Below are 27,999 nucleotides of genomic sequence, written 5' to 3' on the forward strand. Positions count from 1 at the left end.
GTGTCTTTAATGGCAGAGTACATTTATTTTGTCCAGACATGTCATAAAATGGCTGCCATATTGACTGATGCATTATGGGTGCATTATGTAAATATGGCAACTGAACACAATATAGGCAGCCCATTTGACAAGCAATAAACTGACAGGTATATAAGTACAAGATCCCTTGCTGAAAATAAAAATAGAATTTGCAGCTTTTCAATTTGCAAAAATGTTATTAAATATTGATAAATAAAACTCTGGTAAAGTCACCAATAAAACTGGCCTGTTCTGAAACAAAAAATGTACTATTTTCAGTACAGTTTTAAAAAATAGCTTTCGCTTCACTGTTGAAGTTTTAGACGCTCTCTTATTTATATTCACACTGTTTGTCAGTGTTGACTCACCAAGACAGATCACTAAGACGATGTGACTTTCACAAAATGTTGATCATGGATTGCTCTCAAGTTGTGAAAATTAAATGGTTAACAGTAACTATGGTAACGTATTTGCTCTATTCTCATCTCCAAAACATGCATTTATTGAACGCAATCATATAAAGTACTAATAAGGAAATATTGAGTTTGAGCCGTACATTACAATTTTCCATTTTTGACAAAGATGAAATTACTATCTTCGACGATACAACAAAGAAAATGAAAGATTTATAAGATAAGGATGCAACATGCAATGAACATCTCCCATGATGATCACATGACAGACACACTAACAAAAAAATACCTAGTCTGTGAAAGAACTGGTGTTTGTCTAGTACCCTTAAAATGTCGCATTCCTGAATACACAAACTTTTTCAAGTATCAGCTGTGACAATGTCATGGTACACTGATATCCATTACCCCTATCTTATAAATCTTTTATTTCAGATGTTGTAAATCACTTTATTTTTGAAGGATAAATTTTGCTAAAGTTGAGTCCTACATGAAAAGTTTCAGTGACTTCCATTGAAATGTCATCAATAATGCCACAAATCATGAAAATTGAAAATGAAACTGTTTACAGCATTGAATTATTACCCAAGTGCACATATAATAAAATTTTACTATATACTACCAAGAATAAAGAAAATATGGTAATTATTTCGCTGACAACATTGTGCACTCCATAGAAGTTCAAACTTTTAGGGCAACTAAAGATAGTTATGGCAAGGGTAAAATGTAATCAAATGATGAACAGCTTTCAAAGATGATTTCTTGACTTGTATACACCTGGTTTATCACTATTACCTCTAGCCCTGGTACAAAATTAGCAAGCACATACAAGTTGTTATAGGGAACTACAGAGAGACGTTTTCTGGTCTGTCGTAATTTCACCACAACATTGTGAGCACTATATGGCTGTAAGTTACAAACATATCCGTAACTCGTATACTGTAAAATACTTTATTTTCGCTTGGAATTTATTTCCGCTGAAGGGACGATTCAGTGAAAATAAAATCCACTGAATATACCTTTTTTTCTATATTTCCCATTCAACTCGTCAAAAATCAGTGTAAATAAATTCCATATAAAACACCCGAAAATCTTTTCATTGAAAATTAATTCCAGCAAAAATAAAGTATTTTACAGTACTTCTTGAACTATGACTAAACCAAAGACATAATCTGGTTCTGTAAATAAACTGCATTCATTAGCTTACCCATGAAGGTGAACTAGGCTTTTAAACAGGTCGCTATGGAAACATTCATGGACATCAGTTGTAATTAACCTCTGAACCTTTGCCCATGTTTTTACTATAGCTGTAGTTGGGGACACACTAAAATGGTAACAATTGACATGGTTCTCTCTCTCAATGAGCTCCCAGTGACCATTTGGGTATACAATGTAGTATTAATTTCTACGTAAATGATCCAATAAGGTTATTTTGCACCATCCCTTCCTTTTTATACTAACCTGAACCATTCTTAGGTTCTCAGAAGATCAAAGTTGAAATAATATTTATCAGTGTTTTTTTCATGTGAATTCAAACATTTTAAAACAAATATTTACATTCTGGAGAGAAAAAAAGATTCTGAATAAATTAGGTTGACTCAATAACACTCCGATACAGATCTCATAATTTTCCTTTAAAAGTTCAAACTATGAAATACTTTGTAGTCTTGTAGTCTTATTGAGTTCACCCCCCCCCACCCATGATACACTTAAACACATCATTTAACTCAAAAAAACAAATGTGATAGAATATATTTAAGAAATAATCCTAGCACAAATACTGGTCTACTCTTGAAAATCTGCGATTAAATATGGCTACTCATTGGAGGAAATACAAATTCAGTTATTTTCAATCGTTTTGATAACTGCAGCATATAGAGATGGCGCCCTCTACGGTCAATGTAGCAAATAATTATTTCATAGCATGAGGGCGCTGTTTCCCGACTTCTGGTTAACTACAGAAAACCAGATTTAATAAATTAAAGTTGCATTGAAAATTTGCAAAGCTCAAAGTTTTTAACTTTGATGTAAATGTTTAAAGAATATTCGTTTTTTTTTTCTCCTTAGTTGTTGTAAATGTTGTTTATAAGCAGTAGCTATTACATAGCCATGAACACAAATAAGGTAGCTTTTAAGACAGTATAATACTCAAAAATGAAATATGGTAAGCTTGAAAAAAAAAAAAAAAATGATTGGTGACCATCAAATTCAGCATTTTAAAATGATGTGTGAAATGCAAAAATGAATAGAAATCTGATTAATTGGATTAAGTTGATTCCAAGTCAAGTCATAACAAATCATGATGAATCAACTCTGATATAAGAAAAAAACAATTCACATCAAACTTTTATAATGTTTATAAGTCATGGGAAATAATCTCAGTCATTTTGAATAGAAAGATTGTCATAAGCCTTTTTTTTTAAAAAACAAGATCACTAAGTTTCAATCACAACTTCCAGAATCTTAATAACACATTTTTTTTCATTTTTCTATAGTTAAGTTTTCAATATTAAGTAAAATTAGGACTAAACACAAACCTTATTCATGCTTAAAATTTGAAATGAGACATGAAGTTATTAATTTTAATATTCTTCAGAATTTATAGGTTATACCCAAAACTATTCATTTTTTTTTCTCTAACATAATTGTCAGTAAAGTGTATTTGACTTCTTGCAATAATTTTAATTTTTAAATGTTTTGGGAAACAAGACAACAATTTCATAGTCTCTGTATTAGTAAGTGTGCATGGACAACGCTGGGTTTAAACCATGTATGATTTTAGTGTCACCAATTATAAACTAGAGAATAAGGTATACTGGTAATGTCAATTCATGTATGCATGGACTGTATTGGGCTTTCATATTCAGGACTATGATAGCTTTCAGCAGCCAGATGGACGGATGCAACAGTTTTTTTTTAAAAAAGACAAAATAACAGAAATACGCATGCAGGCAGGCAGGCAGGCAGGCAGGCAGGCAGGCATCTCAATAAGTGGCTGCTCCATAAATCTAGAAAATCATGTGACAGCATAGAATTTACACATGTTTGTACAAGTATAAGATATAGTATCCAAATATTGTGATACAAATGTTTTGAAAATGACTAATGTTACTGCTGGATCAAAGAGGTTTCTATATTTCAATTAAGAAACTTTGAAGAGATCTGTTTAATATATCTTATGAAGATACAATAAACCGTCAAGATTTTTTTGTGGATGGATAAAAGTTAGCAACGGTGGGAAAGAGTTATGTTAATAAATATGGAGCATATTGATATATGTGCATATCAGTGTGTGAGTCTGTCTGCGTGTGAGTCTGTCTGCGTGTGAGTCTGTCTGTGTGTGATTCTGTCTGTGTGCGAGTCTGTCTGCGTGCGAGTCTGTCTGCGTGCGAGTCTGTCTGCGTGCGAGTCTGTCTGCGTGCAAGTCTGTCTGTGTGCGTGCATGCGAGTCTCTGCATGCGAGTCTGTCTGCGTGCGAGTCTGTCTGCATGCGAGTCTCTCTGCGTGCAAGTCTGTCTGTGTGCGAGTCTGTTTGTGTGCGTCTGTCTGTGTGTGAGTGTGTGAATGTGTCAGTGGCACTATTTCATGATTGAACAGAAAGTATTCTTTTCAACAGCTTTTTTTGTGCTATAGTCGAAAATCAGCAACAAGTCAAAGAAAATCATCTCACATTAACACCTAAATTTCAAAATTGAACATTAGCATAATATATTGTCTTAATAAAGTATATCTAGTTCTTGGCTTGGCATTGTTGTTGGTTCACGTGGAACTAAGCGCATTGGAGGTCGTACAACTACTCTGTATTGCAGTTCAAAATCAATCGCCAACTTCTTTCGCCATTTTCGTACCTTCTGCTCTTTCTTATGACGTTGTATTTTCTTATGCAATTTATAACTGCCATATACTGGTAACGCTACAGTGCCGACTGCTAGAAGTAATCCACCAGCTCCGACAGCCAGTGACGCTACCACTGGTGCCGCTAGGATTTTACCACCTGAAAATAATAAGAATTGAAATACAATAAAACAATTGAAACTTTGCTATACTGTGGAATACTTTATTTTAGCTGGAATTAATTTCGCTTAAAACACTTTTTAAGTGTTTTGTATGGAATTTATTTTCACTGATTTTTATCAAGTTGAATATAGAACATAAGAAAAAAGGTATATTCGCTAGATTTTATTTTCACTGAATCAAATTAATTCCAAGCAAAAATAAGTATTCTACAGTATATAAAATAACACACAGCTGTAGCATATGCTGCTTTAAGTTTGCTAGAGAAGTGAATATTTTACTGTGGTCATTAAGATCCACGGTCATCATGACAATTATATTTGATCTAGATGCCATGTGATGTCCACAAAACATGTAGAAACATTGTCATGGCAACCATTTCTAAGGCAATAAATAGTACAAGAATTAGAATTTTAGAAACTTAAGTGTTTCATTTCAAAATTCACATATTACATAATTGTATACTGTAAAACATGTCTTTTTAGCTATTTTAGCTAATCCGCAATTCCGTTAAATTAAGATGTCGCTAATTAGAATAGAGTATATTCTCACAGTAAAATTGTTGGTTCTTTAGCTAAATTAAGATTCAGTTAGTTCATGCATTGAGTCAAATTCGCTAAAATGGCATGTTAAACACGTTTTACAGTGCTTATGTATACCTCGAACTAGAAAAGAAATAAAGCGTTAAAATAATAATAATAAATAGGACCCCCTAGTCATGTCAACAATTTCCAGCTAGGTCACATGACACACTATAAATGCTACAATCAATTAGTTCTCAATTTGCAGCAACAAACATAAATACATGTACAAATCTCTACCTATGCAAATAAATAAACAAACAAACTGGTCACATAACTTGTACGAATGTTTCAATTTAACTGAATATTTTACGTGTCTATATTTAAAATAAATTTGTGTAATGCAATGTTAAAACTACCCTTTTGGTAACAAATCAATAAACATGTATACAGCATGTATTTATGGTGATAGCATGCAAATAAGAGGATAAATAAATTTTTGTTTGACAACGCTTTTTCTCCAACTGCTATAAGCATCAACGCCACTATGTATTCATTTGACCCATTTTTCAACTCATTTTTCATTGAATTCTTTCTAAAACAAATTTTAAACTAAAATTGATGCAACCATGCATACATGTACATGTACAGTGTAGGAGATCCATAAATAAGAGTTTTTCACACACACAAAATAAATAGTTAATTTTTTTTTTTAAATATACTGACAATCTGAAAGTTAATAAGTCATTAAAAATATATATAGTTTTTTTGTAAATAAACAACAGAAAGGTCAAGGGCATTATTTGTAAATAAACAACAGAAAGGTCAAGGGCATTATTTGATTTAATGACTATCTGAGATGTATAATCAATAACTTGGAAATATGCCAAGTCTCATTGGTGGAACATGTGGAAGATACACAGACTTTAATTCAAACTGAACACATGTACTTGATTAGTTAAATCAAAATCGACTATCTTTACAAAAAATCTTAACTAAATTCTGACTAAATTGCATGGTAAATATCATTTCATGTATTCTGCTCTAAAAACTTAAAATATGTAAAAAAAAAAGTTAAATAACAATTTTTTTGGGAATAATTTAGTTAATCACACGTTTTATTTAGAAGATGTTTTCAGGTCACGCTACACAAGATGACAACCCTCACATTTAATCTATTGATAGTTTCATGTATTAAGACCCTTAATATATTCAGAATATTTTTATTTTTGTCACAAGCTATCACAAAATACTGCACTAAAACTACAAAAATATGCTTGCAAACGGTGACAAACATTTTTACAAAAAATTCGTTTGAAAATTTTTTTTTTAAATATACAAAAAATTAATGGCAAATGTTCTCAACTCAGTAAAATTTACAAAAAATTATTGGCAAAATGTTCTCAACTCAGTTGTTATTTAGAAAATCAATTTTATTTTACGTTTAACAAATTGCAAGGTAATTTGGTGATGCAATACATATTTAGTATTCATATCGATGACCCCAATTCACATGAAACCGCATTGCCATGTATTTATATCACTCGATATCTCACATTGAACTCTGGGATAGCTGAAAACTACACCTTATATAAATAATTCTTAAGGCTTTAACCAATGAAATTCAGTAAAATTGATCACATGGAGGTCACATGACCTGATAAAATGGTATAAAACTACCCACTTCTATAAATTGTATGCCAAAAAATGGAAATATCTTTATGTCCAATGAGTTTTTTCTTTAATAATTTCCAAACAAACAAACTGTCATTTTATTTAAATTATTTTATTGCATATAACAAAACTAACAAAATGTATCTTAAACTAAAAAACCGACCCCAGTATGTATAATTCCACAAATTAATTTTTTTTTCAATTTCAATAAAACAAATCATAAGTACATATCTGAAACAAATTTAAATTTTTTACAGAAATATGTACCTGTATTAGCTAAGCAGAGGTTTACTAGAAAATATTTACTTATACATGTACAAACAAAGCAAATATTGACCTTTATCAGTTAAGCAGAGGGTTTAATATAAAATATGTAACTGTACTATTAAACTTAGCAGAGGTTTACTAGAAAAATGTCTAATTGTACTAGCAACGCAGGGGTTTTACAAACAAATATTTACCTACACTAGCAAACCAAGGGAGTTTTTACTAGGAAATATTGACCTGTATTAGCTAAGTATGGCAGGTGTTTTGCTAGAAAATATTTACCTACACTAGCAAACCAAGGGAGTTTTTACTAGGAAATATTGACCTGTATTAGCTAAGTATGGCAGGTGTTTTGATAGAAAATATTTACCTACACCATATTGTAGCAAAGAAACAGGGTTTTACTAAGAAATATCAACCTGTATTAGCCAAGCTGGTGTTTTACTAGAGAGTATTTACCTACACTAGTAAAGCAGGGGATTTTACTAGGAAATATTGACCTGTATTAGCTAAGTATGCCAGTATGCCAGGTGTTTTGCTAGAAAATATTTACCTACACTATATTGTAGCAAAGAAAGGGGGTTTTACTAAGAAATATCTTACTAAGAAATGTATTACTAAAAAATGTATTACTAAAAATGTATTACTAAGAAATGTATTACTAAGAAATGTATTAGCCAAGCTGGTGTTTTACTAGAAAATATTTACCTACACTAGCAAAGCAGGGGGTTTTACTAGGAAATATTGACCTGTATTGGCTAAGTATGGCAGGTGTTTTGCTAGAAAATATTTACCTACACTAGCAAACCAAAAGGGTTTTTACTAGGAAATATTGACCTGTATTAGCTAAGTATGGCAGGTGTTTTGCTAGAAAATATTTACCTACACTAGCAAACCAAAGGAGTTTTTACTAGGAAATATTGACCTGCATTAGCTAAGTAGGGCAGGTGTTTTGATAGAAAATATTTACCTACACCATATTGTAGCAAAGAAACGGGGTTTTACTAAGAAATATCAACCTGTATTAGCCAAGCTGGTGTTTTACTAGAGAGTATTTACCTACACTAGTAAAGCAGGGGATTTTACTAGGAAATATTGACCTGTATTAGCTAAGTATGCCAGTATGCCAGGTGTTTTGCTAGAAAATATTTACCTACACTATATTGTAGCAAAGAAAGGGGGTTTTACTAAGAAATATCTTACTAAGAAATGTATTACTAAAAAATGTATTACTAAAAATGTATTACTAAAAATGTATTACTAAGAAATGTATTACTAAGAAATGTATTAATAAAAAATGTATTACTAAGAAATGTATTAGCCAAGCTGGTGTTTTACTAGAAAATATTTACCTACACTAGCAAAGCAGGGGGTTTTACTAGGAAATATTGACCTGTATTGGCTAAGTATGGCAGGTGTTTTGCTAGAAAATATTTACCTACACTAGCAAACCAAAAGGGTTTTTACTAGGAAATATTGACCTGTATTAGCTAAGTATGGCAGGTGTTTTGCTAGAAAATATTTACCTACACTAGCAAACCAAGGGAGTTTTTACTAGGAAATATTGACCTGTATTAGCTAAGTATGGCAGGTGTTTTGATAGAATATATTTACCTACACCATATTGTAGCAAAGAAACGGGGTTTTACTAAGAAATATCTTACTAAGAAATGTATTACTAAAAAATGTATTACTAAAAAATGTATTACTAAAAAATGTATTACTAAATATGTATTACTAAAAATGTATTAATAAAAACGTATTACTAAGAAATGTATTACTAAGAAATGTATTAATAAAAAATGTATTACTAAGAAATGTATTGGCTAAGAAGGTGTTTTACAAAAAAATATTTAAATGGCTATTTGCATATTACAATCTTTTAGGTTAGTAAAACATATAGACAATGAACTTCAATCTTAATCAAATTTGGGACTGAAAAAAAACAACAGTTTAAAAAAACAGAACATATATGTTATAAACTACACAGACAAATTTATCAATTTATGTTAAATTTCTCATTTGACCAAATAATACAAATTTGGTGTTTCTGGTGTTAATGGCTTAAATGTACATTTTTTTTTATTTTTTAATTGTCCAAATGAGCTGTATTAATAGGTTCTTGCTGGAATTATGTTTAATTACAGTGAAAGTTTTCATGGTAAATGTTCTTTCATACAAGTGTACAATGCTACCATTCAAAACAACGATTCAATTTGTTCCATACATGTTGGTGACAGAAATCAATAATTTAGACAGTGGAATGACAATTTTGGAATGATCATTTTGCATAGAAATAAATAATTTTTGGTTCTTTTTGCATAAATGTTATACAGTTTCATTATACAGTGAAGATTAATTCTTAAAAATAATTATGGAAAGCCAAAAGTTAATTATTATGCAAATTAGGTAATTATTATGGACGTATATAAACCCAAAACTAATTAGTTGCATTGTCTTAGTGTATTTACATACCAAGATTCCTTGAAAAACAATATTAAAGATATTGATGGAAAAGCTGAAAACTGACTATTATGGAAATGAGGTGATTAATATGAACAGATTTTAATGTAAAACTAATAAGGTCTGTGCAGTGTTACAGACCATCTATGTACCGTTTCATTGAAATGTGATGAGAACTTGAGATATTGATGGAAAAGCCAAAAAATTATGATTATGCAAATTAGACAATATGCACAGGTTTTTAGTCTGTGCATAGCCCTAGAGCATCTATGTACCGAGTTTCATTGTAATGTGATGATTAGTACTTGGAATATCAATGGAAAAGCCAGAAATTAAATAATCATTATGCAAATTAAGTAATTAATATGCATGGTTTTTACCTAAAATTAATCAGGTCTGTACATTAGCCCAGAGCATCTATGCATTAAGTTTCATAAAAAATCAACACATGGTTCTTGAGATATCAGTGGAACAGACGACCAGACACACATTTACTGCAAAGACTCCCAATGTTTGCTTTTGTACACAGGCGACAATATGTCCATTCAAAATTTAAAAAATCATATTTTGTGTATTCTTTAACAGCCAATACATATTTTTACTAATTTTTATTATTAATTTTTACATCAAATTATGAATAGAATAGAAAAATAACAGATTATACCCATAGAGTCTCCTACATGTCATTTTTCTATATTTATTTTTTGTAATAATTACTTATATATCATATTTTGTAGCATATTAATCAATAAAACTAACTTGCTGAATTCTAATTTTGTGAAAAAATAATGCATAATGAGCATTTACTTGATGTGGATACATAGCCAGACTATATTATTCCCCACAGACTTACGTAATATAAAAACATGAGATACACACATTAGACGTTTTGCTAGACCGGCTTCCAATGACACAACAGATGCCCATCAAAAAAGTCTAACGATATTGCTATCTAACATCAAGTTATTGTCGTAGTATACATGTATATAACCCACTTGGGTTTTATAATGCAATAACATTTTATTCTTATTAATTATTAATTTAATTATTAAACAATATGAAGAGTAATGACATCAACTGATAATATTGTAGAGATCAGCTACAAATAATGGCATTATCTAATAATGGCATGATATACTCAACAATACAATTAGACTACTAAATATACTGCATGTACATAATGTCATTAAACACAATATAGCACTTTCAATTTATGAATAATGACACCATGTATCACAATATATGGCAATCAAAACCTAATAAAGACATCACCATAAAATAGAGCCATTAATAATAATACGTCCAGGTTTGACATACTAATCTATAATGCAATATAGAAATTATGTTATTAACTACTAATTAATGTCATTAACTACTAACTAAAGTCATCAACTATCACATAACATTAATAATACCTACTACCTTACACTAATCAACATAGAATGTCATTATAGAACATAATAATGCCATCAACTATCATATACTATACACAAATAATACCTATTTAACTATTCTAAGCTAATAGGCTAGTACCAATAAACAATAAACTTCATTAAATTCAAGCACCAATGAATCAGCAAAAAAATCATCTTCATGTGCTCATGAATCTGAATATTATTACACTCAAATGTCAATGAATCTGAATATTATTATACTCAAATGCCCATGAATCTGAATATTATTACACTCAAATGTCCATGAATCTGAATATTATTATACTCAAATGCCCATGAATCTGAATTGTAATTTCATTCCACAGAATAAAATTGTGTATTTTTCATAGCACCATTACATAATTATTACATCACTCTTGCACTTTTTTGTCTTGCTTTTTTTGTCTTGTACATTTTTCTTTCCTTTAAGTTTTCTGTGCAATTTCATACCGCCATAAAAAGGCAGAATGACACAACCTACGGCAAGTGCAAGCCCTAAGCCAACTGTTGCTTGTGCCAGAAACACTGGAGCAGCAAGTAAGTGTACACCTGAGAAAAAGGAAGGAGCAGCAATGGTAATAGTAATTATATTATAAAGAGTTTGGAAATTATTGCTTCCAGCTGGAGCAAGTGATAATAATTCTGCCTGTATAGAGAATGGAGTAATGTAATGTAATCTTGCATTTATTGTTCTTTTTTACATATCATACAAATATAAAATACCTAACTTCTGCCCCAAGTATTAGTCATAAATTATATTTTCATGAACTCATCACTATGGAAAATGACAGAAGGAATTAAGCTTAAGAAAGAAGGGAAGAAACACATAATTTGAGATTTATAAACTAAGATGGCTGCCAGTGAGCCAGATGAATGTGTATAAGTGACATGCTGTATGTAGATGACGAGGGCATGTCCATCTGTTCCAGATACAGGCAGATTTCAAGACTAGAAATTGCCTGCCCCTCATGAACAGGTGAATTTCTAATATGTGGCTGAGTACATTTAGCACAAAATGGCAACTATAGCGTCATGAGACTTTTCTAATTATTTTTCTATATTTTAGTGGTAAAACAGTAAATTTAAGTGAAAACTCTAGCCCTTCGTCTGAAAAAATTAAACAAAATTTAAGACATTTTAAAAAAATAACAAAAAAATTCAGTGACTATCTAAATCATTTGGAATCTCGTGTTGCCAATGTCTCAAACAAGTGCCATTAAATGGCATGATGATGACGAGCCTAGAATGAAAGATTTATTTCAAATAATAATTAATATGTCTTAATTAATTATGCTTGTCATCACATACATCATCATGTGAGACATACTTTTGCAGAGTATCAGCCTGGAATTTAAAAGTGGCTGTCAAAAATATGCTAAAAGGATGACTTTGAACGATATTTTGCATAATGGGCAATATTTTGCATAATGGCCGATGTTTTGCATAATGGCCGATGTTTTGCATAATGGGCAATATTTTGCATAATGGCAATATTTTGCATAACGGGTGATGTTTTGCATAATGGGCGATGTTTTGCATAATTGGCGATGTTTTGCATAATGGGCGATGTTTTGCATAATGGGCGATGTTTTGCATAATTGGCGATGTTTTGCATAGTGGCCGATGTTTTGCATAATGGCCAATGTTTTGCATAAAGGGCAATGTTTTGTATAATGGCCTATGTTTTGCATAATGGGCGATGTTTTGCATAATGGGCGATGTTTTGCATAATTGGCGATGTTTTGCATAATGGCCGATGTTTTGCATAATGGCCGATGTTTTGCATAATGGGCAATGTTTTGCATAATGGGCGATGTTTTGCATAATGGGCGATGTTTTGCATAATTGGCGATGTTTTGCATAATGGCCGATGTTTTGCATAATGGCCAATGTTTTGCATAATGAACAATGTTTTGCATAATGGCCAATGTTTTGCATAATGGGCGATAAATTGAGAGATCACCAAAACAAAAATATTGCCTATTAGCAATATTGTTTGTACAATCAACTGTTTTCACGTCCGTGTACATCTGGCATCAACACAGACATACTTTCTCATCAATCTACAATCGATCAATCCACACATGGTACCGTAAAGACTCTTTAATTCGCAGTGTTCAAACAAAGAGTTGAATTTAGATCCTTTTAATTTATGCTCTAACTTTCTTTGCAAAATATAGCACAGAAACCATTATTGTCAAGCGAATTTTTTAAAAATAATGTGTCGTAAATGGGATATCCTTTGGTGTCTGTGTCACATCTTCAACACATCGTACCAGTGACAATTTCAACAAAACAAAACTTTTGAATCTTTTTACACATGCTGTGGCTATAAACAGGCATGTGGCCAAAAATAAAGACCTTTAAAGCAATTAATACATTAAGTTTGAAACATTTTCGCAGTCAACCTGGATAGAATTAGAAAGCATTGCTCTGACAGTTTGAAAAACTTTGGTACCATGTTGTTGAAAGGTTGAAAGTTAATTAAACGTTACCATATATGGATGTTATGATTGACCAAATGCTTTAATTCAAGGCTTTGATTGGATAGCCGCTTAACTCTGTTAGCACAAGCTAGCCAGATCGACTAAGCTCTCAGTTGCTAATTATGAATTGTGTCTAAATTTGTCTAAAAATAAACTTGCATTATGTATTTTTCGAACGAGAATAAGTGTACCAGTACCTAGTTTTTTGCATGTCCATCGTTGGCATAACTTGGATATTTTTTGTCTGATATGCATACTTTCTGCATGAAATGACACTGTCGTTTTGTTGTTAAATCCTCGCTAAGCCTGCCAATAGGCAGATTTGTATCTTATTATTAATAATTCATAGTCTTGAAATAATTATTACCGGGTTAATTTTTTGGTATTTGTTTTTTAGGCACTAAAACATTCTCAGGTGCTGAAACATCGCAGAAGGACCATCTTTTGCAATGGGCATTGTTTAACATAAATATTGCATACTGTAAAATACTTTATTTTCACTTGGAATTAATTTTCGCTATATTCGCTGAAGGTAAGATTCAGTGAAAATAAAATCCAGTGAATGTATCTTTTTTCCTATATTTTACATTCAACTTGTCAAAAATCAGTGAAAATAAATTCCATACATAATACCCAAAAAGAATTTTCAGTATTCAGCAAAATTGTCAAAAAACTAAAGATAAAATTGAAAAAAAATAATTAAATGTCTGTTAAATTGGCAGGTACAGTAGATGGCTAATACACTAGTTCTTTTATTTTCTAATACTTAATAAAAAAGCAACTTGAATTTTTAATTTCATTCTCTTCCTAAGATGTACCAGTACATTTCTAACAGTATTGATTCACACATGTTTGATATTTAGGTGAGAGCAGAGAGACATGATAGTTTTGACCTAATCTGAACATGAACTTGTATTTATCACGAAATCAACATCCCATGGCTACCAAATTAACATCCCATGGCTACCAAATTTTGTAGCACCCATGGCTACCATTTCCCAGTCTAATGTAAAATAATTTATTTACGCTTGAAGGGATGATTCAGTAAAAATAAAATCCAGTGAAAATACATTTTTTTCCTATATATTACAATAACTGAACTACATACTAGTACTAGAAATTTACAATATATGAATACTTTGTTTTTTAAAACATATATAAGTTGAAATGGTATTTATTATTTCTATTACCCCTTTTTGCATAAACTTCCAATGCCTAGACTAAACCCGATAGACTACACAATATTACTGTGACACTATTAGCTTTTAAAACTTGTAGCCAAGCAGATTACAAAAAAATTTTGAGAATTTTGCACCCATGGATTATCGGATATGCCATATTTTGCAAAGTGCATACAAGTTCAACATAAATTCAGTGATGCAACTATTACAGCAAAATATAAACATCATCTATGTATTAGCTCTATTAGTAATGCATGTACTTGCATATAAATGTAAAGATGTATATCGTCCAAATACTTTAAAATACGTAAATCTTAATAAAATAAAGGTGTCTACGGTCAAAATACGTAAATTTTAATAAAACAAAGGTGTCTATGGTCAAAATACGTAAATCTTAATAAAATAAAGGTGTCTACGGTCAAAATACGTAAATTTTAATAAAACAAAGGTGTCTATGGTCAAAATATGTAAATTTTAATAAAACAAAGGTGTCCATGGTCAAAATACGTAAATTTTAATAAAACAAAAGTGCCTATGGTCAAAATACGTAAATTTTAATAAAACAAAGGTGTCTATAGACAAAATACGTAAATTTTAATAAAACAAAGGTGTCTATGGTCAAAATACGTAAATGTTAATAAAACAAAAGTGTCTATGTAAAGAATACATATTATATAAATTTGAATAATATAGTTTACAATGAATGCAATATTTTGTTTATGCGCATGTAACATATTGGTGATGTGCCTCTGATGAAACAAGTTTGATAAATGATAAATAATAAATAAAGAAATACCAAACTGACTGTGAAATAAAAATATTATTTTAGGGCAATGTTGTAACTTACCAAGTACAGCACCTCGGATCATTCGTCGTTGTACGGGGTTATCAGGTTTGAAACGATATTTACATCCAAACACACTAAGACGAGAATAATGATCTCCTATGAACTTGAGACTACGGAACTGTTGTCCACAGCGGTAACAAAACTCAGTTTTACATCGAGAGCAGGTCATGTGATCACATCCAGAACTTCTTTGAATGTACACCTGGAAAGTAAGAATAAATATTTATTTGTCGTGGCTTAGGATGTAGGGTATGTACTATACCAAGGCAGCCATGCTTCAATTTGTGAAAATTTGGTTATATTTTCTCTATTAGCAGCTCATGTTTGTCAAATAAGTGCCGTCACCTGTGCACACATGGAAATTGAGTCCCATGCGACGATAACAACACACGCTAAAGGCACAAAGTCTCATGGGTAGACGCTTGTTTGTAAACAATGACACGCTATGGCCACCTGAAGCGTGCGCAGGTGACGACTCCCTCGCTTTAAGTAGTAGTAGTTATAGTAATAGAATTTTATTTGGAACATACCAATGAAATCTTGAGTAATGTCCAATAATAACAACAACAAAACAAATAAAACAACATTCAGGACAACAAAACTTACAGTACTAAAAACATATCAAGAATATAGAAAATAAATTTTGCAAAAATGCTAAGAATGAAAGAATCATTACTTGAAACAATTAATAATAAGAAATAATTCATCCATGCTAAAATCTTCCAACTTTGGAGCTGCAAAGAATCTAGATCTTTGTTCTTTGATTTGACAATTATTACAATATAAAATGTAATGTTTCTCATCACCTACTTCATTGCATTCATGGAGATTAAGTAACACTGAATCATTTAGGTTTACCTTGTAACAGGTCATTTACCTAACCGTATATGCACTTCAACGGCCAGGTTTCTTTCCTTGATTGTATGTAACTTGTATTTTACAGTAATAAACTTTTCTATATTTTATTGTAAAAATACCAAAAAGCAAAGAAACTATATTTTTCAAGTCTACTGTGTCAGTGAAAGTTATCGTAGAAAATTATCTTAGAGAGTTATGAGAAAGTAGATCAATATAGTGGGTAACATTCTGTTCAAGGTTAATATGCGGTTACGAGGATATCGAAAAGTATGCACAAAGACAGTATCGGCCAACGTATAGCAGAGGTCGATGCGTCCATGTACTGACCTTTATTACTTTTAATAACCTGCGGCCTGGGAGAACCTTGCTGCTGTTTAATCAATTTTTCAGAGATTTTATAAATTTTCTTTCTTTCTTTTGTTGAATTTCAGTGTATTTTAATTTTAGTGTTTTAGTTGTCTTATTTGTCTTTTGTAATCATTTTTTATCTTACTAAACCCACAGATGATTAAGTTGCGTAATAAAGTTATTGGCGATTCGCTCCGCTAGGATTGCCCTTATAATCACTTTTGTCGTTTTGTGTGTGTGTGTGTCTGTGTGTGTACATTTCCAGTGTTCCAGTGTTCATGTATTATGTCTTCTGTGACTTTTTTGGCTTGGCCGATTTCGTTCAAACTTGGCAGGTAGGTCACACATTAACCCTAGTTATAAGGAGAATCTGAAAAAAATTTTTGGACCACCGTTGCCATAGCAACAGCCAAAAAACTGATTTTTGGATAGCTTCGCGCCAAATGTATCTCCTCCTACAAATTTGGGATAAAACACTTCAGACATAGCTCATTCTACTCAGCTTGAGTGTGGGCACAAAGTTACCATTTGAATTTTTGATATCTGTTTTCATTACCGAGAAATTTGACCCCAAAGTTGGGGTAACTTTTCACCAGCAATGGCTCGGCTCATTTTGTTCATACTTCACATGTAGGTCGTGCCGTCACTAATTGAGAAAAAAATCCTGGCCCACCACTGCCATTGCAACATCCAAAAACTGATTTTTGAATACTTTCGCCCCAAATGTATTACCCATACCAGTTTTGTACACAGTCAGCTGGCATCGGTGTCGCTGGGTGTATATGATAAAGGGAAGTTGTGCAACCAAATTTGCCGAGTTCGCAGTTTTTCGCCAATAAAAAAATAACCAAGGCAACAACTCACGGTTTTTCAGCATTTTTGTAATAAAGACATTATTCTCTATCAATAATCCGCCCAAAACAGGAACATTTCTACTAATTCTTGTGTTTTTAGACGTTTTTCGAAAAACCTGCTATTAGGCTGCAAAAGTAGAACATTCCGGAGGGGGCGAAAGGGAAGAGCCAAATTTAACGTGTAAAAATAGAACGCGTATTTTGACCTCTATGCGGTCGTTGCCAAAGAGCCCTGCGTCCATCGCCTGGCGATGCGATGCTCTTCCGTTTCACCAGTTGCGTTTTTTGACTAAAATTTGGGCAGTACTGTCAGTCACGAAAATTGATGAATAAATTAATACACATAAAATATGAATCACGGGCTAATTCAATGGTCACCGAACACTCCACTACTAAACAATCTGTGGCAAGATAGTAGCGTACTGTATATTTGACCCAGATTTGACAAGCGTGGTACAGTTTTTTGCGCGTGTCCGTAATAACGCGCACAAAGGATTGTGGGACAGAGTCCTTTATTTGCTGGCATTCTTGACTTTTGACTGCAGTTCTTTTTTTATATTTTAGAGTAAATGCTTCTGATATGCTCTTAGGTTGCTTAATATCCGTCTGAAATTCTGGACTGTGGTATATTTTTCGATTAGGAGTTGTATATTTAAATTACTCACTGTGACTAGTGTTTTGCATTATGAAGTATATTGTTATGAAGGTCAACACACTGCAATTTAGGTAAATATTTACCATTTTGTTATTTCATTATTTCGCTTTCCAGCATTTACGGGAAACGCTTCATTCTAAAAAATGCTATCGCAAAACGGTTGGAAATAATAAATGTAACAGCAGAATATGTCCTAGCACAGTCACTCTACTAGGAGAGAGTAACTGTGGTCCTAGTACTAAACTAAGTGACTTCTAAAGACTGAATGGTGTTTGCGAACTTCGTATTAGTTATAAACCGACGTCAGCTTCACGTTTATGTCACCATGGAAACAGCCAAAAAACATGTTGCTTGTTTTTGAGCGGAGCGGATCACCAACCAGCCTACCGGCTTGTTATTATTATTATTATACATCTTTTCCTTCTGATGATAAATAATTGGAATGCTGAAATCCAAAAAATTTGGAATAGATTTATTAAACTTCTTTGTGTTGGGTCCGGTTAAACCATTGAGGCTGCCATGTTTGTTTTTTATTTTTAGAGGATGCTTACGCGTGTAATCGTTCCATATTAGAAATTCGTATTTCCTTATATGGTGACAGATGTATAATAATATACATTAGATCAAAAGTGACAAGACAGGTATGAATAATGTAAAGCTTGTGTTATACATTTAGGATGTAAAGTTGTCTCAATTCACTGTAATTAGAAAACGTATGCTAAAGTTCTGAAATATCTCATGAAATTTATGAAAGAAATATGCGACTATATAAAAAGAAAAAATGTAGACAGGTGGGATGCTTAGACAATGAGGTCTCTGTGGAAATTTAATCCATGGTGATTACGTTCATTGACTGATTGCATGTTTCTTCTCTATACCTCTACATAGCTCTTAGTGACTTACAAAATGCCCCTTATTCAAAACGAAGGACCTAAATACCAATCAAATAAGATCAGTGTTTACTCCCATATTTTATTATTGCAATTTCTAAAAGTTACTATTGTACTAGACATCCAGGTTACCTCAATAATTATCCTGATATTACACCAGAATGGCAAGACCCCTAGCTATAACGAGAACGGCAGATGTATATTCAAATGATATGGAAAAGGGGAAATTTATAAGACCCCCTAGCTAAGATGAGAACAGCAAAAATATATGCAAATGAAGACAAGAAAGAGGAAATAGTAACGTCTGTTTCCATGTATAATTAGTTAGATGCTGACTGAGTTCATATATAGATGAACTGCATTATTCTACAATTTTATGGAATTAAATTGTTCTACAATTTTATGGAATTAAATTATTCTACAATTTTATGGAATTAAATTATTCTTCAATTTTATGGAATTAAATTATTCTACAATTTTATGGAATGAAATTAACAAATAAATAAATCATTACAAGTAATTAATACTGTATACATGTACAATATGCAATATGTCATTAACACTTTAAGTGCCAAAGTCAAAATTTCCCAGCATCACAAATTTTAGACCAAATAATTCTTTTATAATTTTTCACAAATTTTGATCAAGACTTGGAACTAATAGGAAATTATGTCTTTTTGGTCCAAAATTATCAAGAAAAAATATTGAAAAATACATAAACAGCAAAATGTTGCACCAACAAAAATTAAATGTACTTCCTTCTACACACAAGGTTTCCATTTGTCTGATTTAGAACTAAATGCAAAAAATTTTTCTCCTTCACTTAATTTTGCTCTAGATTTAGTTATGGTAATGTTAGTATAATTTGATTTTGATTTTCTAAATTAAATGTGCGTGGAATTATTTTTTTCAAAATATTTGTTTTCTAATTTTCCCTGTAGAATTCTTTTTGAATATATTACATAAATGTTCAAGGTGAGACATGTACTTTTTGTATTATACAAATATAATTACCGGTACTTGAATTTTGTCTATTTAAAAAAATTATCACACTTCACATTTCTACCCATCAATGAATCTAACATTTGATACTGTAAAATACTTAATTTTCGCTGAAAAGACTTTTTGGGTGTTTTGTATGGAATTTATTTTCACTGATTCTTGATGATTTAAGTGTAAAATATAGGAAAAAATGTATATTCGCTGAATTATCCGTCAGTGAAAAATGCGAAAATAAATTCCAAGCGAAAATAAAGTAATTTACAGTAACACAACCATTATTAGTAAGGATGAGGTGTAATTCATTGACTGGGCCACCTGCATTCTGAGAAACCATGTAGACAGTACATATTATCAGTAAGGGAGTAATTGGTAAAACTAATATAAGATTCCCTAGTGAACATGTGACAGTCTAGTCAGTAAGCTTCAACTAGCTGATATTTTTCTGTTTTGAACCAATTTTCATGTACAATGTATATATTAGTAACAGTTAAAATAAAAAAAAGTTGAAAATAAAATAGAGTAAGTAATGAAGGGTAGAAAAATGTCGGCAAACATCGAAGAAAATGCAAAACATGGATATATCTTTGCATAAATTATTCCTGTACTGTTATGACAAACATGTATATATTCTGTGACAGGCATTTGTTTGATTAAGACTAATTCTAGTATAGTTGCATGCAGATATATATACGTCAGTTTGGCTCATGTATGTGGGCGCTGAAATTTAACAATTTTGCTTTAGCTGGAATTAATTTTCGCTGAAAAAACCTTTTGGTGTTTTGTATGGAATTTATTTTCACTGATTTCTGATGAGTTGAATGTGAAATATAGGAAAAAAAATATATTTGCTGGATTTTATTTTCACTGAATCATGCATTCTTTCAGTATTTGACAGTATTCCTACATAGATTAACCAAATATGACACTAATGCTTTTAAAGAAATGCTTGAGAACTCAGTTTGTATAAAATTTGAAGATTGATAAATTTGAATAAATGCATAATACAGGTTTTTTTAAACAAGGGAACAGGGACGCAGCGCCCTCATGCCATGGCCATCCGCTCCCTACCCTGGGGAGCAGATCCTCTTGCAACCATAAAATTCTGATTGACCAGGGCCACAGTCTTCAACTTTGACCTGTCTAATAGTAATTTTGGCCCCAAGGAAGCCATAGAATGCTCCATTTTAACTTAGAATTATCAACAATTATCAAATTATCAAGTACTCCACACCCTGGTAGGGAGAACCCTATCTCCCCCTATCTCCGCTGAATTGCAGTGCTCCCTCTTGCAGTTTTTTCTTGAAAAAAACCTGCATAATTTATGATATGGTATATTTAGTCTATATTCTCAAAGCAATATTGCTACAATATTGTACTAACTGTAAAGCGAGGTGGGGGTGGTAGTGGAATAGATGCACAGAGTCTTATGTCTTATAAACAGTTGCAAAAAAATAATTAAAACTGTATGTATTTGTCCAATTTGCAATTCAAGATGGCTGCCGAAAAAAAATTAGGAAAAAACCAAGTCATGTTTGTATACTATATATTTATTGGAACGTTTACTTCAAAAAAATATGCAACGTGTATCATTATTGTAAATATGCATTTCAAAATTATTAAGATGTGCTCCTAGCAAATGCGTTAATAGTCCACTGTTTGTTCTAAGAAATTTGAAAAGCCAGTAACGAACTAGAATAACAATACTGACATTGCCCAACCTATTATTTTACATGTTGAGACCCCTGGGCTTATGATCGGGGAGTATAGTATATCATAACTTAGGGATGAACCACTATTTTTGGTGGGATGACTATCATATTTTAGAGATGAGCCATTAGTTCTGCTAAGGTGCTTATATCTTAGGGATGAACCATTATTTCTGGTGGGATACCTATCATATTTTAGAGATGAGCCATTACGGCATTAGTTCTGCTAAGGTGCTTATATCTTGGGGATGAACCATTATTTCTACCGGGTGGACAGGCATGTTACTTCAAGGTAAAAGTTTTACAAACATCACTGTCGATATTTGCTCATAAATCTGATTGTTACATCACACTAACTAGATAGTATAAACTAAATAGTAAATACATGACCCTATATGTATCTGGTACTTACATGAGCCTAAAGTGCAAGTCACACATCCTGGTACCGACATGACCCTAAGGTGTAAGGTCACACATCCTGGTACCTACATGAGCCTAAAGTGCAAGGTCACACATCCTGGTACTTACATGAGCCTAAAGTGCAAGGTCACACATCCTGGTACCTACACTTTAGGGTCATGTAAGGTCACACATCCTGGTACCTACATAACCCTAAAGTGTAAGGTCACACATACTGGTATCTACATAACCCTATAAAGTGCAAGGTCACACATCCTGGTACTTACACTTTAGGGTCATGTAAGGTCACACCTCTTGGTACCCAGGGTTCTCCCCAGGGCTTTTTAGCGCCGAGGTCCGCGGCGTTATACTTGTGAATCTCGGCGCTTTACTTGGGACCTCGGCGCTATGTGTTCCCACCTCGGCGCTTGATTTCATATTTGACATGCCAATATCAGATGTGCAAAAGCTTTGTTCGCCACGCCGGTCGGCCCCGACCGTCACTCAAAATTAGTGACCACCGCAGAAGCGCTTCCGACGAGAACTATTGTCTGATTGTTATTATAATTACGTACCGACCGACACGCATCCTGCCAGTCGTGGATTATAATTTATAAACAATAGACCTAGTCGCACGATACGTAGCGGCTAGTCAAATTTGTGAAATTAGCACCTCTTTCTTTGTAAGTAAATACTTTCTGCGATAGACATAGTCTTTAGATTGAAAGCTAAAATTCTTTCAAAATCAATTCCACCTCGATATAACATGGTCAAAGCGGAGTTCACGATCAGTTCACGCTACTCAAGAAAAAAACAACGTGTTTATTGGTAAAATACATTTGAACTGTTATCATTGCGAATCATGTAAAAACTCTTCTTTCAAGACCTATTTTACCTTTTAAAAATTGCAAATCACCTCTTTCGAAAGCCATCATGCAGTTTTCAATTGAAATCGATGCCAACACATCGTGCTACGACATCGCTTTACTTTCGCAATATAATTTTTGTCGGGTCAAAGGACACATGCTAATGTTTCACAAGCATCATGGCGGGTCTGTTTTTTTTTACCAAAGCGATCAAGTGATCAAAAATAATCGCTCCCGATAAAAATAAGTCGGATTTTACTTACATTTCATATCAAAAAAAAAAGAAGTAACATTTTTTGAGGAATTATTGCTATAACTGGTGTATAACATGGCCAAGTAAGTTATGTCACGTTGTAACTTTGATGATCGTTTTGAAGCTTTATTTGTTCGCTCATTACTGTAATTGTAAACGTTTTAGAAGTTGATGGTACGAATAATAAATTTCAACAATACGCCAATTAATTACGTGATCGAGTGTTTTTGGAGTGAATAAAATTATGAGATTCGTGAACATAAATCTGGCTTAACGTTTTGAATGCGTTTCCTTCAACGTTTTACAATACAATTAAATTGCAACAATAATTTATTTGTGTTTGTTTTTAGTCTGCAGCATTTGTATTTCGAGAATGTTTCAAACTCTTCTAAATTGTGAAACATAATGTGTTGATTCCATTAAAACAAATATTTGCCCTGTGATTGAGCTCACTAATATTCATAATTGTAAATAAGTTCTGTTAATCAATGAAGGAAAGATATGTAAATGATAAGCAAATTATTATGCAAATTAGCCCCGGCGCTATGCATTTTTTCTGAGGAGAACCCTGGTACCTACATGAGCCTAAAGTGCAAGGTCACACATCCTGGTACCTACATAACCCTAAAGTGTAAGGTCACACATTCTGGTACCTACATAACCCTAAAGTGTAAGGTCACACATCCTGGTACCTACATAACCCTAAAGTGTAAGGTCACACTCCTGGTATCTACATAACCCTAAAGTGTAAGGTCACACATTCTGGTACCTACATAACCCTAAAGTGTAAGGTCACACATCCTGGTACCTACATAACCCTAAAGTGTAAGGTCACACTCCTGGTATCTACATAACCCTAAAGTGTAAGGTCACACATCCTGGTACTTACATAACCCTAAAGTGTAAGGTCACACATTTTAAAAATACCAATAATTTGTGCGGTGTCGCCATTTTTTTTTATATTGACCAGTGTAAATTTAGCTGATAATGCAAGATGCAGTTCCAGCGATTTATGTATTGGTTGACTATTTTATTTTTCTATTACAATTTTTAATTATAGAATCCTAACTTTGTTTACATGTTCAATTACACATTGTACTATTTTAGTATTGAAGCCCTACATCTTTCACATTGCTGCGATCTTCTGAGTGACACCTACACTAACTCTACAAGTGCAAATCAGCATAATAGTCTACAAGCTGGTTTTTTTCTGGCCCTATTCAACAACTTTACTTGGGTGAGCACTGCAGTCAGCAGATGTCATTGGTCAATAGAACCAGGTAGCAATTACCGGATGTCATTGGTCATTGGTCAATAGAACCAGGTAGCAATTAACGGATGTCATTGGTCAATAGAACCAGGTAGCAATTACCGGATGTCATTGGTCAATAGAACCCTGTAGCAACAACTGGATGTCATTGGTCAATAGAACCAAGTAGCAATCACTAGATGTCATTGGTCAATAGAACCCTGTAGCAACAACTGGATGTCATTGGTCAATAGAACCAAGTAGCAATCACTAGATGTCATTGGTCAATAGAACTCTGTAGCAATCACCAGATGTCATTGGTCAATAGAACTCTGTAGCAATCACCAGATGTCATTGGTCAATAGAACCAGGTAGCAATTACCGGATGTCATTGGTCAATAGAACCCTGTAGCAACAAATGGATGTCATTGGTCAATAGAACCAAGTAGCAATCACTAGATGTCATTGGTCAATAGAACCCTGTAGCAACAACTGGATGTCATTGGTCAATAGAACCAAGTAGCAATCACTAGATGTCATTGGTCAATAGAACTCTGTAGCAATCACCAGATGTCATTGGTCAATAGAACTCTGTAGCAATCACCAGATGTCATTGGTCAATAGAACCAGGTAGCAATTACCAGATGTCATTGGTCAATAGAACTCTGTAGCAATTACCGGATGTCATTGGTCAATAGAACCAGGTAGCAATTACCGGATGTCATTGGTCAATAGAACCCTGTAGCAACAACTGGATGTCATTGGTCAATAGAACCAGGTAGCAATCACTAGATGTCATTGGTCAATAGAACCCTGTAGCAACAACTGGATGTCATTGGTCAATAGAACCAGGTAGCAATTACCGGATGTCATTGGTCAATAGAACTCTGTAGCAATCACCAGATGTCATTGGTCAATAGAACCAGGTAGCAATCACTAGATGTCATTGGTCAATAGAACCCTGTAGCAATTACTGGATGTCATTGGTCAATAGAACCCTCTAGTAATCACCAGATGTCAGTGGTCAATAAAACCAAGTAGCAATCACCGGATGTCATTGGTCAATAGAACCAAGTAGCAATCAACAAATGTCATTGGTCAATAGAACCAGGTAGCAATTACCGGATGTCATTGGTCAATAGAACCAGGTAGCAATCACCAGATGTCATTGGTCAATAGAACCAGGTAGCAATCACTAGATGTCATTGGTCAATAGAACCCTGTAGCAACAACTGGATGTCATTGGTCAATAGAACCAAGTAGCAATCACTAGATGTCATTGGTCAATAGAACCCTGTAGCAATTACTGGATGTCATTGGTCAATAGAACCCTCTAGTAATCACCAGATGTCAGTGGTCAATAAAACCAAGTAGCAATCACCGAATGTCATTGGTCAATAGAACCAAGTAGCAATCAACAAATGTCATTGGACAATAGAACCAGGTAGCAATCACCAGTTGGCATAGGTCAATAAAAGACAGTAGCAATCACCAGATGGTGTTGCTACATATCAGGGATTGAAATAGAATTGTTTCCCTGCATGCACAGTGTGCATGTTGAATTTGAAATTTACCTGCACTAACTTGTTGTGAAATGCACCACTTTTAATAAAATTTATAGGTTCTCGATTAATGCGATCACGAACGAATTTGCTTTTTTTGAGTTGTCTTACAATGTTGGTTGAACTTAATTTAGGCTTAGTGAATATAATGAAAAAATGTGTTAATTTCTACATGCACAGCGTGCACATTATATTTTGAGTTTACTTGCACTAGCTAATAATCTATGTGCATAATGCAGTGTGCACCAGAGTATTTCAACCCCTGCGTATATATATATATATATATATATATATATATATATATATATATATATATATATATATATATATATATATACATATATATATATATATATATACATATATATATATATATATATATATATATATTTGTGTACAGTCTAAGCAAATAGTAATCATATACTAGTATATAATAATAACACAATACAATAATATATAATACAATAACACTACAATTTATTACTTTATTTTCACAATTATGGCTCTTGTAGGGCGGAATTGTGTAATAAACTTGAGGTAGAACGCTCACTGCATTTTATGTGTATGTGTAATTTATTTGGAATAATATTCAAAGTTTAATATAAATGTATAACTTTGAATTGAAAATGTGTAGGATTTGTATATAAAATTATAAAGCATGTTCAAAATATTTAATTTATATCTTATAGTATTATGAAAATAAACTAAATTTTAATGTTGTAGCAGGTGCTCTTGGTTACTTGTAGTAGTAGTGAAATTATGTAAATTGGATTTGAATAATTTACCTTCGGGCTACAGAAAAATACATTTGATACTTACCCTACATTTCGGACAACGCTGTGCATTGTTTTGACCATAACTTCTTTCTTTGGACCACATTTTCAGCAATTTATCCCCCTTTCTATAATCCCTGCAGCTAATTCCTTCATGCCATGGAGCATGGCAGGGAAAGCACCACACAAGATAACACTCCGTACAGGTCACCTTGGCTTCATTAGGATTCAGTTTAGCCTTGGCGAACACATCTTTATCATGTGCAAACAGGTGGCTACATCGAGGACACGTTTTCATGTGTGGTTCCTTATTTGCCTCCATAAGAAACCGATGGAATTTCTCTCTACCGCTGTTGTCGAGACGGAAAACGATCTCATCCCGACTAACATATGCATTGCAAAACGGGTTCAGGCAGGGTAGTTTAACAATTTTTTGGTTTACCTGTACATTGAAATATTCCTGTAAACAGCTGTCGCACACAGGAACGGAACAGCAAGTGCGTAAATGAAGATCACCGACAATTAAGCAAATTTGGCACTCCGCCTCCACGAGCTTTCCCTGTTCGAAGAGAGGCAATTTCGGTAGGTCAGAATCAAGAGGGGCGCCGATAACAATTTGCCCCAAATCTTCAAAGCCGTCATAATGATAGTTATCGAGAACGGGGTCGAACACATGTCGCACAAAGAAATCATCGATGTCAGAAAATGTCTCATAGTCGGAAATATCGCTAACAGAATCATCCGAGTCCCGGGTCTGATTTCTTCGTGCTAGTTTCGACCATGTGTTCAAGTTCGAATTTTTCCGTATGGTTCCATCGTCAGGCACACCTGGGCTTGATGACCCAGTTGGAATTGAATTATGCGAGCTGCCAGAGCCGTCATATACACTGTCGCCTTCACGTCTATCGGCACTGGGGTCACAAGAACCGCCATCTTGTTCATTCAAGAAGAATTCAACGTCAATTTTTTGCAGAAAATCATCGAACTGCGACTTGTCCTCTTCCTCGAAAGTCTCACTTGTGCTGGCCACGGAATCAACATCCTCCATTTCGTCGTTCGCCATTTTAAAAAATCCTTCGGACGTGCACTGGCGCTGCTCGCTTGTCGTGCTACCGAAATAAAAAAATGTAAGGCGTTTGCCTTTTTATGCCCCTCTAGGCTCTAGCTACCCCACCACAGAGCAACCATGTTCCCTGATGTTAATAAACCTACCGATATAAACATGACGTCGTACGCAGCACACAGTTTGTTTATATGCCATGCTAATTTA

General features: G+C 33.2%; 1 protein-coding gene across 1 annotated transcript; it reads right to left on the reverse strand.

Moving 5' to 3' along the window:
- Window positions 1-5: 5 nt before the first annotated feature.
- Window positions 6-27,999, reverse strand: LOC100368295 (E3 ubiquitin-protein ligase RNF217-like). Its single transcript, XM_006820984.3, has 3 exons — window positions 26,776-27,999; window positions 15,315-15,516; window positions 6-4,422 (listed from the first exon to the last, which is right to left on the reverse strand). The coding sequence occupies exons 1-3, from the start codon at window positions 27,790-27,792 to the stop codon at window positions 4,145-4,147; spliced, it is 1,497 nt and encodes a 498-aa protein (XP_006821047.3). The 5' UTR covers window positions 27,793-27,999; the 3' UTR covers window positions 6-4,144.

Source organism: Saccoglossus kowalevskii, chromosome 14, assembly GCF_978046115.1.
Source record: "Saccoglossus kowalevskii chromosome 14, keSacKowa6.1, whole genome shotgun sequence".
Classification (NCBI taxonomy): domain Eukaryota; kingdom Metazoa; phylum Hemichordata; class Enteropneusta; family Harrimaniidae; genus Saccoglossus; species Saccoglossus kowalevskii.

Coding starts and splice junctions, on each gene's coding strand:
- LOC100368295 (XM_006820984.3), bottom strand. CDS start 27,792: ATGGCGAACGACGAAATGGAGGATGTTGATTCCGTGGCCAGCACAAGT. Junction 15,517..26,775: donor AGCGTTGTCCGAAATGTAGG/GTAAGTATCAAA, acceptor CTTACTTTCCAG/GTGTACATTCAAAGAAGTTC. Junction 4,423..15,314: donor GATCCGAGGTGCTGTACTTG/GTAAGTTACAAC, acceptor TATTATTTTCAG/GTGGTAAAATCCTAGCGGCA.